Source organism: Leiobunum rupestre, chromosome 3 (genome assembly GCF_980474605.1).
Source record: "Leiobunum rupestre chromosome 3, qqLeiRupe1.1.hap1, whole genome shotgun sequence".
Taxonomy (NCBI): Eukaryota; Metazoa; Arthropoda; class Arachnida; order Opiliones; family Sclerosomatidae; genus Leiobunum; species Leiobunum rupestre.
In genome coordinates, this window is record NC_143386.1 from 34,290,330 (window position 1) to 34,302,817 (window position 12,488).

Genomic DNA, 12,488 nt, shown 5'->3' on the forward strand with positions numbered 1-12,488 from the left:
CTTCTTCCACAGGCGTCGTCACATCAATAGGAATTATCCGAATTTTTTTAGAACCAGTTTCTACCATACGTCCTCTGATGAGAATACTCATTCATTGCCCTTAATTTGGCAGTTTCTGTCAAGTCTTTGAAGGTTTCAAACTAAAAAGACATATATTTAAACGTATTGCATGTAGTTATTCAAAACACACAATATACTGTGGTATGTTTAAGCGAGTTTATAAGCAATTTTTTTGGGTTTATCAGTATCAGTTTGTTCATATTGACAAACACCTTATCTTCTGCAGTGGCTGTTAAAATTGGGCGTAGCAGTCCTGCTAGTTCGATTAAATCTCGGAACTTTAAACTTAGTATCCAATCATTACTACTTTTGACTGCTTGAGTTTCATTTAGCTTCGATCCTTTCAGAGTTTTTTGGACTTCTACCAAAATACCTCTAAACTTGTCATTACCTAATTAAAACAAAAATATAATTACATGGAGCTATATGAATTTTTGGTGATGATTAATACCAATAATCATGAAACTCCGAACTAATACTAGTTCCACTAATCCGGGTTGGGCGAAAACGATTTTTTAGGATAGGAGTTGTAGACTGTACTTTATTGTTACTCATTTCAAGTCCCGAAAATAAATTCTTTGTTAAATGTTTCTTTAAAATTTCACTCTTGAGATCTTGAGTTCAGCTTTTGCTCAACAAAGGGTTAAAAACTGTTTAACTAAAGTCTAATATACTTACGTTAAGTTTCACAAGCGTAATAAAATTTGGAATAGATGAATTAACGACATTTATAATGGGTACGTTCAGTAACATTCAACGGAAAAAAAACCCGATGGATTTGATATTTTCCACCGATGAGCGTTTTCGTCATAATGACGTCGTAAATTGCTGAACGCTTTTATTCAGTCATCGGTGTTTTTTAAAATGGCGTAGCTTTTATACTAGTTTTACGTCAGTAATTACGTAAGTCATCGGAAAAACCGACTCTTCCAGCCGATGACTTCGGTGAGCAATCGATGACTATCGTGACTTCAAAACCGGAAACGCGAAAAAGCGTACAGTAGGAAACCGATGAGCGCTGCTGAACGTACCCAATAATTCGCGTTAATATAGTCCGAGCTTTGGAAATCGTACATGCGGTTTCGCGAGCAGACGACATTTCCTGCCTAACTTCCGGCTCACTTTAGAGAAACTTCAGGGTCCGTTTTTTTAAAACCCGGCTAGATGGCGCTGACTGCAATTAAGACATTTGCTGGCTACTTTTTGGAATCCATAATACGCAGTATTAATACATATCCATGGTTGTATGCACAATTATTTAAAGTTTTTTTTTCTATTTATTGATTTTGGAACTAAACCTTTTTAGGAATTGAATGTTAATTGCCGTAATCGGTGTACAAGACTGTAGCTTTGACTGCAAAATATCTGCATAAGGATAACTGTTACCAGCTCTCAGTAAAATATTCCCCAAAAAGACCAACTTATGGAACAATATTATAGACTTATGCTGATGTGTATACAAAATTAGTTCGAATAATTTTCAAACGATTATACTACTATTGTACAATTAATAAAGCTTATTTTATTTACAATAGTAATTTTAAAACTATTTTAATTAACTATGTCAATCGTCTTCAAAAAGTCCGACCTCGCTCAGCAGGTTTATTTGAAATAATTTTGACGGCCCATTCTATTAGGTTTAAAAATACGCGTCGAAAACGGATTTTGAAAGGGGGTGAAAAGCGGAGAAAACGCCTTTCAAATTGGGGAAAAATGATTATTTTCGCTACTTATAAAGGGGAAAATAAAGAAGGCCGGGTAGAAACAAAACACTACGCGCTAGGGTACGAGAATAAATATATGAAATACTCTTTCATTTATCTATGGGTACGAGACAAGGTTTATATTATCTTTGATACAACCAGGATTTGTCTTTCATTATGGTTATTGTTTATTGGATTCGATGCAGTAGGACCAGAGATTTCTCATAAATTATGCGGTTTTAAATCTGTCTAAAACTAAATAAAATAAACAAACATAAAATAAATAAAACATATAGAAATAATAAATAAATAGATACACATAACTATCCCAGCGTTTTAGTACTCATTGCGCTTTCACTGCCATCTTAAAAACTCGATAAATAACAAATGGAAGATTTGATTTTGATATACAGTTGAAAAATCTGTGTAACCATTCACAAAAATTACGCTATCGCAGTAGGAAGCATTACTTTTGATAAACAGTCATCTAAAATTAATGTCATAAAACTTGGATTTATTTAAAACTTCCATTCATTTGAATAAAAAAAACATTTCTTACGATTTTTTCAACGTTTAAATGAAAAATAAATTGAAATCCCCTTTAACTCGATTTAAATGTAACATTTGAAATTAAACATACTAAATCTACAGTTTGACTTTTAATTTCAATAACACATTTTTGGTTTAACGAAATACACATTAAGTATCAAACACGGCACATTTTGTACACAATGTTATTTTAGGACAAAATCTAACATGGCCTCAATATACACTTTACTTAAAGTAGTTCTTAAAATACATTTCATTTGTGAATGTAGTCTGTTGCCACGTTTTCGGTACATTTAAAAAAACTACCAAGCTGTCGACAGAAAAATTAGCGTACTGATAGGATAACATTGATAACATAGGAGCTAGGTATGGTCACCCTGAAATACTGTTTGACTGACTTCTCAAGTAGAAATGTGAATTGGTGAGTTTGTTCTTAGTGATATTTAACATATAGTTCTAATTGTCAGGCGGATCAACATTGATTAAGAAAATAATCTGGTGCTTTATTTCTCCTTATTCAGACCAGAACATTCAGTTGGACTTGTGGTATTCTTCACGCGTCGCTGATTACGGGTAACAAGATAAGTTTTTTTCCCCAATACACCAACTGGTTGTCCTTTAACTTCTGAATCACGAACTGAGTGTTGCTTTTCGTTAAGATGGGACTTCTGATGGTAGATTAAACTAGATTTGAAGGCGGTAGCGTAGTCGCAATCAGGGCATTTGTATTCTTTCTCATTGGAATGAATTTTTTCGTGTCGATATAAACTGCCTTTGTTTGTTGTGCTGTAAAGGCAAAATCGACACCTGAATGGATGATGTTCAAGATGCGTCGCCTCGTGGGTTTGCAAATTAGACTTTCGAGCAGATCTATAATTACAAGTACGGCATTTAAAAGGTTTTTCTACTGAGTGCGTTTTTTCGTGTTGAGCCAAATGACTTTTCCAGGAGGTGGCGAAATCGCAACTTTTACACTTGAAATTCTTCTCTCCTCTGTGAGCTTGTTCGTGTCTCTTTAACGTGCTGTTGTCAGCTGTACAGAATTGACAGACACTACATTTGAAGGGTTTGTCGACAGAATGGGTTCTCTGATGTCGAACAAAATGACTGTTGTAGTGGGTTTTGTAACTGCAATGATTACATTGATGCAGTTTCACTCTTCGAACCTTAGTTCCCTTCTTCTCGCTTAAGTTGCATTTTGTGGGTTCATCTTCTTCCTCTGAATCTGACATTTTCTCCGCTGGGAAAGGCAATTGGAGTTAGATCTACAGGGGTGCGCCAAGTTAACCAGAAAGTTTCAAAGAAAGATGCGGAAAACTAACGTACATTATATGTAGGTAAGAGCTAATTAATTTTAATTATTAATAGCGACTTGGCAGCATGACGTCACGCTATGGCCACCATGCTGGTAATCTTTTTTTTTTCAATTGGATAAAGCATGGGTGACGTATTATATACGTCATACTGCCAAGTCGTTAATGCGACAAAGAAGATAATTCGCTATTATTTTATTCCCCTTCGAACTTACTAAGAATAAAATAGTAAAACTAAGTAAATTCTATGTCTCATTGCTTATTTGGGCAAAATTAAAAAATTGACCCCAAAAAGTTTTTTTTCGATAACATTCATTGAAAGGATTTTTCCATATAAAATTGATGGCTTACAAATTTATGTTTTAAAAAGTGTTTCTATGAATAAGCACGCTTACCCAGTGAAAGAACTAAGAGGTAGTTAGTACAGTTTAAACGTCAAACAATTTATACATGATACCATTTGTACAATTAAAATTTAAAAACAACCTTTCACTCGGAAATCCCGAAATACCCATATATTCCGTTAAAGCCACACTATTTTCATAATAATAATATAAAAATTTACGATTTTGCTTACCAAAATAAAATCCACAAATTGAGATAGTATTTTAATGTTTGCACCTCTACTTCTTTTGATTTTTAACTCGTACATTTCAATTGACACCGACATAAATTTGTCGAAACATTTTTAATAGAGAATTTTCTTAGATAAAGTAGAGCTCGCAACGAACGAAAAAATATACAAAAACGTATATCAACCAGTCATGGGTAGCGAAAGGTATAGTGCTGCACCGTAAACAGGACAATATTTATCAAATTTAATAATGACCTAATACTATTTTGTAAAAAAAAAACTAATTAACGCAGAGGTCAGTAAAATATGACTAAAATTTGATAATTTTAAAATCGACACAATTTGACCGCTTTATTTTGTTAGCCACTAGTATTTTTAAATTCTACTAAAATACCGTTGGCTTATTTACTGCGAATATAACTTGGCGGCCAGCTACAAAACAACCTATAACGATTTTCCTTTCGACAATAATTGCGAAATATATTGTATGTCATTTTGCTCCAATACGTCTAATTTATGCAAAAATAATAGGCCTTTAATGATTTTCGTATAGATTAAAAAACCGAAACCTATTTCCTTGATCCTACATTTCATTACATCTCGCTAACCGTCACCGCCTGGTAGGCCAGTTGAATTTTTATACGTTTAACTAATCTAGTAGGCTTAATTAGCCATTTCAGTTTACATAGAGCCTCATAGCGGCCAACACGAGAAGCTTATAATCAGCTGGATTTTTTGTCAAATCGTATGCTTAGCAGATTTAAGTCCAACAGTTTATGACTAGAGTTGTTAATTTTCCGGAAAAATTAAATGAGCAAACATTTTCGCAAATCGGAAAAATTAAAAATAGAAAAATATATTACTTTTTAAGTGTTTTTATTCTAGGCTAGTCTAGAGGTTTAATTTTACTTTTGGATTCGACAAAATGAGGTGAAAATGCCTCGAAATTTAATTTGCGGGATGATAAAATACGCGAAAAAGTAGATTAGTCCATAATTAAAAGGGATAATATAGCTAAATCCTAAACAAATTTAAAGAAATTAAAAAAACTTACTAATAACTCGTACCAATAGGTCTTCGAGCAAGCAAAAAACGCGAAACTCGGATCAAATAGATCTTCGAGTAATAAACTAAATTAAAAAAATTAATTTGCGAGCAATATTAGGCTAATCATGGAATGAAAAATACGGAAACTTTTCCGAAAAAAAAGGCTTCGGTAATTTTCGCACTTACAACTCTATTTATGACTCTAGGTAAACTAAAACGGGTAATTAATTAAAAAAAAAGAATTGTCCAAGTACTCGACCAGTTAGTATGATTTTCATATCAACAAGAATATATCGAGTGATGGAGGAGCTTTAGAACGAGTTTAACTGGGGGGAAAAGGGGAGCGCTCAGGTATTGTACTTGCGCCACTGCAAATATCATTATAGGTTATGTTGTTACAAAATACTCACATGACCATACCCTACCCGAATCGGACTGGTTAAACCCGGTAATCATCAATGTTTTCCCATATAGTTTCATAATGAATGAGTAAAGACCCTTTCGTCTTTTACAAATGCTATATATTTTTTATAAAATGTACACACGTGCAAATGAAACTAATTTGCTCAGAAATATAAAAACAAAATATGCAAAAATAAAATAAAATATCGGGTAAAAACCATAATAGGGACTGGTAAGAATGGGTGACGTTTTATATACGTCATGCTGCCCAGTCCCTATAATTAGCCTACATTTTTCAACCACAATGATAACTCAATATTTTTTTTATATTGTATTTTTATGTCAATGTTATTACGAGACAATGGGACACGGCACGAATACACGTAAAATCTTTTGGAAAGTGACGTAATTTCGGTTGGGAAAGAAAGAATAATAAATTGTCTTAACGTGTGGGATAATTCAGTCTGCTCGTCCATCTGATTAATCAGATATGTGTAACGGCCACTTCAACGGGGGGGATACGTGGGGACACCCGTTGGGGGATTGGTGTCCTCCCACGGCTATCCACAAACTCTGCCTCCCAAACGCAAGGGATTACTACTCCCGGCTCAATCGTCTTCTTGGCCGAAAATTCCGAAAACTAACTTAGGGAAGCAGACGAATTTCGGTGCGAAAAGAAAGAAAAAAAAAGTTTTCTTATAGCTTTTTCCATTTGACTGCTCTCGAGCGCTCTAGAACGCTCTGATTACATTAAAAGTTCCATTTGCGTGCTAGGATCTGCTCCGATCAAGTTTCGCGTGTTATATTTCCACATTTCGAGCTATTTCAATAGTCATATTTTGACGATTGAAATAGCTCCTACATAGAGTGTTGTCGTCTGATACGATTTTGAAAACTTGTAACGTCACAACTGTAGTGTTAATAGTGGCCGCCATGACAGTTATCATTTTTTATCAAAAGGCAAATTACAATGGTGACGTCGCAGGGTTTCAGACGACAACACTCTATAGTAAGTTTGAAAAAATCTTTTGGAATTTACTATTGTTTTAAGATATTCCGATTTGTTAAAAACTGAAATTCATAGATAATTAATATTAGTGTGCTTCAAGAAATTGTTCTACTTACTCATAAATTCACATATTTAGACGGTTTAAAAATTGTAAGGAGTTTAGTGAACTTCTATAGGGAATCAATCTTTGGCAGATAACGCTAACTTGCTGACGTTTTTATTTGGTACATACAACTATATATATACAGGGTGTCTCAATTTGCTCGATCAGGCCATTTTTCTCAAAATGTATTTATGCTAGGGTTCTGAAATTTTCAGGGTTTATTTGTTATGTATGGAAGGCTTTGGTTACTAAATTTCAGAAAAATCGAACGATTTTGTGCCGGTAGGTGTCACGCAAAATGTTTCAATAGATAAGTTGTAGGGCATAGTCGAAAGTGTAAAAATAATTTTGGTTCGGTTGAAAAAGACCTATTTTTCACTGAGTTTGGAGGTCGGGGGAAAAACAAGTTGTACTAGCAGGCAATAGCCTGATTTCCAACTAAACGCGCCTAATTTCAAATACCTGACATGGTTATTAATCTAATTCAATTTTCAGTTTTATTTTACTCGACTTTGGACTTTCACCTCTCAGCTGGAGGTTTTGACGGGACGGGCTTATCTTAGTCGCCTATAGGTGAGCGTCCATAAATTAAGTGAGGCGTTTAGAGGAGGGAGGGGGTCGAGTTGAATCTCACCCAATCTCACGTGGAGGAGAGGGGGGTTTCGGAAAATATCACGTATTTTTTCCCCGCAAGAAACAGTGTAAAATTATGATAAAACTGGATAAAATTAAGTAAAACATGATTATCCACTGAAATATGCCTAATCCTACACAATAACACCTTTGCTCATAAATAAATAAATCGAACGAAAATTAAGGCGGATGCAAACATAGCCTTCACGCGCGATATTTCGCTGGCAAATCGCGTCGCGTTGCGTCGCGTGACTTAAATAGAATGGAAATTCGTAGGTGAAATCGCTCGCGAACCGTGTGTGTGTGTGTGTATTTGCACTAAAAATACGAATTTTGAAAAATCTCACGTGATATTAGGGGAGGGGGATGTTGAAAATGTCGCGCATTTATGTGAATATTTTACTACTTTGTTCTTTAGTCTTTCTTTAGTACCATTGATTCATCAATATTATATTTATATTATATTGTTAAAAAGTAAAAATTTGTATAATTTAAACGCATGCATTTGTATATGAAATATTATTTTCGCTTAATTTAGAATTAGTAAAAGGAATTCAAATTATTTTTCAGTCGGTCATTTGAATTTAAAGTCGGAATAGCTCTCCCAATTAACGTAGTGTCTAATACAATTCCGACATCTTCTATCCCAGTTGAAGACTCTACAGGGGAGAGAGGGGGACGAGCCAAATCTCACGACATCTCACTAAGGGGGTAGGGGGTCGAAAAATCGCCAAAATCGCCTCACGTAATTAATGGACGCCCCCTAAGCTCTACATTGACGGACCGGTAGATGGGTCGGATTTGGGGGCTCTTCAACGGACTCAACACAAGTCATTTGGAAATTAAAACTTGAGAATTGTTAGCTCTCCCAAAACTTATTAGAAAGAATCATCAGAAGGAAATAAAAATACGAAGTTTTTTGAAGACGGTTTTGTTATGATACCGTACCTTTATTAGGTACAAATCAAAAAGACCCCGGGCGAAGCCGGGTATTAAAGCTAGTCACCTATAGAGTAAGAATGGTTCCGCAAATGCGAGATTGATTCCTACATTTAGTCTACTGTATATAAAACATAGGTGAAACCCTCCGTATTGATTTTATTTTATAAAAATTACAAAAAAATGCGCTTACTTTGGTAAAATAATAATTAATTTTATTGTAAATAACACTTTACACTTGTTTACAAAGCGAAAGGGGAAGCCCCTGGAAGAAAGGCGTTCAATAAAAATAACTTTTATAGACACTCGCTACATGGCCCTGAAACTGGTCCTGTGGTAAGTGACTGACAACACAATAAAATAGTACTCCAATCAAGAAATAAAAATTTAATTAAAAAAAAATAAGAAAATTTACCTCAAAACAACAATTATCAATAATAAAATATTTCATTGAAAAACAAATTCAAAAATATTCCCTAGGATAGCTCAATATCCTAAGAAAGCTCATCAGAAATATAAATTGAATTTCATAAAAATACAAATTAAAAATCAAAATGTTATAGAAATACGAATATAAAATTAAGACAAACCCAACGTAAATGACTTATTTAACCTATCTACTGAAACTATAAAAACAAAACTACCTGTTTCAAATGAAGTAAGCTATAACCGTACTTCCATGGATAAAAACCAAAAACAATATTACACAGCCTCAAGCGCATACTCCACCGAGCACACACCTTTACGAACACATCGAGGTAATCCTATCACCAACACCCGTTTCAGAGAGAAATTATAATTTCGTTTCCCCCTTTTAGGGGCAACGAAATAAAAAAAAACAGGAAGTATTGAGGGGTCCCAACCTTTTACTACGGAGGGCCTGTAAAAAGGGAATTGCCTGGGATAAGTGGGATTGGGAAATTCCAAATGTTTCCACTTGAGTTCATTCCAAAGACTATATATACGCTTCGCGAAGCGTATATATAGTCTTTGGTTCATTCGATGTTTTTCAAAAGGGTCATATCGGTAACGTGGTATTTTTGAGTAAAACCGAGTAAAACCCATAGCAGTCGTGTGACGCGTTTTCTAGAAATATTATCAGATCTGTCCCACATTTTGATATTGGTTGGCATGGGTAAAATGGAAAAAATGCCTTTGGATATGGTCAATATATTAGATGGATAATTAATCCCGTGCAAATGTAGGAATTCGTGTAGCAGAGCCGCTACTCGAGACACAAAAAACAATGTTGCCATACATACGGGAGGGGGGCACATTCCCCTCCGAAATCCAATCCTGGCTACCACGCTGGCTTAAGTTGTTTAGTGTTAGCGTAAATTTCAAATGTAAATACCTAATCTTTGCTATAAATAATATTGTTAAAACAATCATCACGCCTGTAAAATATTTTAATCATTGTACTTTACTACTTCATGCCTCAAATTAAAATCTAGATTTATGTTTGGCTAAAACGTCTTTTTTAAACGGGATTTGTTTGTATAACGAGGATCGGTCTCATCCATTAGTTTTGGATCAGAAATATTACCCTGATATGAAAAAAGTGTACATAACATAATAATAATAATAATAATAATCAGCTAGGCTAATACCCAAGGCACCACCTTAGGCCTAAGTCATCAAGCGACTTTTGAAGCCTTTAATTCAGGTGGCCGGGTTACAATGCGTAGGAGGGTGGTGGCAAGCCCCGCAAGCCACGCGAGCCAACAGCTCCCTACACTAACTATTACCGTTAACCTCAACAAGTTTTTATGGAAGGGGAAACCGAAGAGCTCGGGGGAAAACCCCTTAAACCAGTGGGGAGAGAACTTGCAAACTCAACGCAGAAGGAGTTGTTCCGAGTTTTCACCCAGTGCCACAAGCTGGGATTGAACCCGGCTCCTCTTGCTGCGAGGCGAAAGTGCTAACCACTCCGCCAACCCACTTTAATATAAAAATGTGTTATAATATTAAGTGTTTAGTAAACATGTAATTCTTTTTGGCGTAAAACACCATCTCTGTCAATGAATCAATATACGAATAGGTTTTTGCTTCATACAATTTGCCAATATTGTATGATTTCGATTTTTTGCTCCAAAACATTCTGAATTGAAATTCGCCAGATTTCGAACAGGCTTGCGGTCTATTTGAACAAATTATAACATTAATATTGAAAACATATTAAACTTTAATATTGGGAACAAATGTAAACTTTAATATAGTTATAGTAGGGATTGAATTAAAATTTAAGAAATCAACGAACTGATTTGCCTCGTAAATAAACGTTTTGGACTTACCATTTATCAAACAAATATTTTATAAACTGCATATTTGTGAGAGATAATTTGTTTCTCTCCGTTGACCAACGCTCAAACCCCTCGAGTCCTAAATTTACTTTATATTGCTTATTTTTTTCGCTTTTCTCCATTTTTCGGCGGACAGTATTTATAAGCTCCTTATGCTGCGAGGCGAAAGTGCTAACCACTCCGCCAACCCACTTTAATATAAAAAAGTGTTATAATATTAAGTGTTTAGTAAACATGTAATTCTTTTTGGCGTAAAACACCATCTCTGTCAATGAATCAATATACGAATAGGTTTTTGCTTCATACAATTTGCCAATATTGTATGATTTCGATTTTTTGCTCCAAAACATTCTGAATTGAAATTCGCCAGATTTCGAACAGGCTTGCGGTCTATTTGAACAAATTATAACATTAATATTGAAAACATATTAAACTTTAATATTGGGAACAAATGTAAACTTTAATATAGTTATAGTAGGGATTGAATTAAAATTTAAGAAATCAACGAACTGATTTGCCTCGTAAATAAACGTTTTGGACTTACCATTTATCAAACAAATATTTTATAAACTGCATATTTGTGAGAGATAATTTGTTTCTCTCCGTTGACCAACGCTCAAACCCCTCGAGTCCTAAATTTACTTTATATTGCTTATTTTTTTCGCTTTTCTCCATTTTTCGGCGGACAGTATTTATAAGCTCCTTATGTTCTACTCAATAAAGCAAACTTTCAAAAACTCGGTCCAAAAGTCATGGTATGGTATGACCGTACCCTTTCAGTTTTCGCCACGACCCCCTCCCCCCCCTCCGTATCTCGCCCATTAATTCTCGACCTGACAAATAGGATTGAAATATACTGTCTACAGCTATCGGCACAAGTAGAGAATGGCCACCCGCCGGGTTTCGAAAAAGAAAAGCCCATTTGCTGGTTCCATATTGAACATCCTTTTTTCGATGTTCTAGTGGGTTGTGTAGATATAATTGTCATCCTTGTATGTACGCTACCAACTCGTTAAATAATTTCTTGCGTCGTCTAACCACTAAGCGTCATTGTTATAGAAAGTTTAGACAAGAGCCTTGGGATGTTGCCCAAGAGTTGAGTGAAGAACTTCAAAACAAATAAATGCAAAACGTAAAATTGACCTCTTCCACTTTGAGTTTGAATATTCCGGTTACAAATTCAAAAGATAATTCGGATTCAGGGGGCTTGCCCTTGTAACTTGATTTTGAGCTCCTTCTGGTCGTAGGAGGCCTTTTTATGCAGTATATCATACAAATTACCATACTAACAGCTAAATACGTATGTTTCTACCAGGAGTTTATTCCTACGGGGCGAGTGGGACAGTGCACCTCCGAAGTGACTAATCAGGGACTTTTCAGGGTCATGAAATGTATCAAAGCATAGCGGTAAGCTTTAAAAATTTTATATCTGAATATATTCCCATTTCTATGGTCTTCTATTAAACTCGGACAAAGCCTAGTATTTGCTAAATGCGTCGCTTAAGTAACCGTATAGTGTCAGTTCTGTTGATAAATATACAAATAACCGAGTAAGAGATTTTAAATAGTAAACTATAGAGTTTTCAATAATAACTGTTATATTAAGAAATAGCTGAGAATCACGTATTAAAATTCAGATTGATTTACCTATTAAATTAATCTCATCAACACTTTATTTATTCCCCTTTATTGGTTGTAGCCTCTACAGTTAGCGTGGCAGGACACGCGATAACTAATCTTCTGTCTAATCTCTTTAAATTTCTTGTAATCACTTCACTATTTGTACTATGTTAATTAAAAGATATTTATATCTTCTGTCATATTCAAACAGTACTAAGCCTTCAAATTATGTT

At 34.8% G+C, this 12,488-nt stretch overlaps 1 protein-coding gene across 1 annotated transcript; it reads right to left on the bottom strand.

The window, feature by feature from the left end:
• Positions 1–2,686: 2,686 nt before the first annotated feature.
• On the bottom strand, positions 2,687–4,421 carry LOC149951567 (uncharacterized). The gene is made up of 2 exons (XM_090170076.1): positions 4,203–4,421; positions 2,687–3,552 (listed from the first exon to the last, which is right to left on the bottom strand). The coding sequence occupies exon 2, from the start codon at positions 3,542–3,544 to the stop codon at positions 2,816–2,818; it is 729 nt and encodes a 242-aa protein (XP_090026202.1). The 5' UTR covers positions 3,545–3,552; positions 4,203–4,421; the 3' UTR covers positions 2,687–2,815.
• Positions 4,422–12,488: the final 8,067 nt, after the last annotated feature.

Coding starts and splice junctions, on each gene's coding strand:
- LOC149951567 (XM_090170076.1), bottom strand. CDS start 3,544: ATGTCAGATTCAGAGGAAGAAGATGAACCCACAAAATGCAACTTAAGC.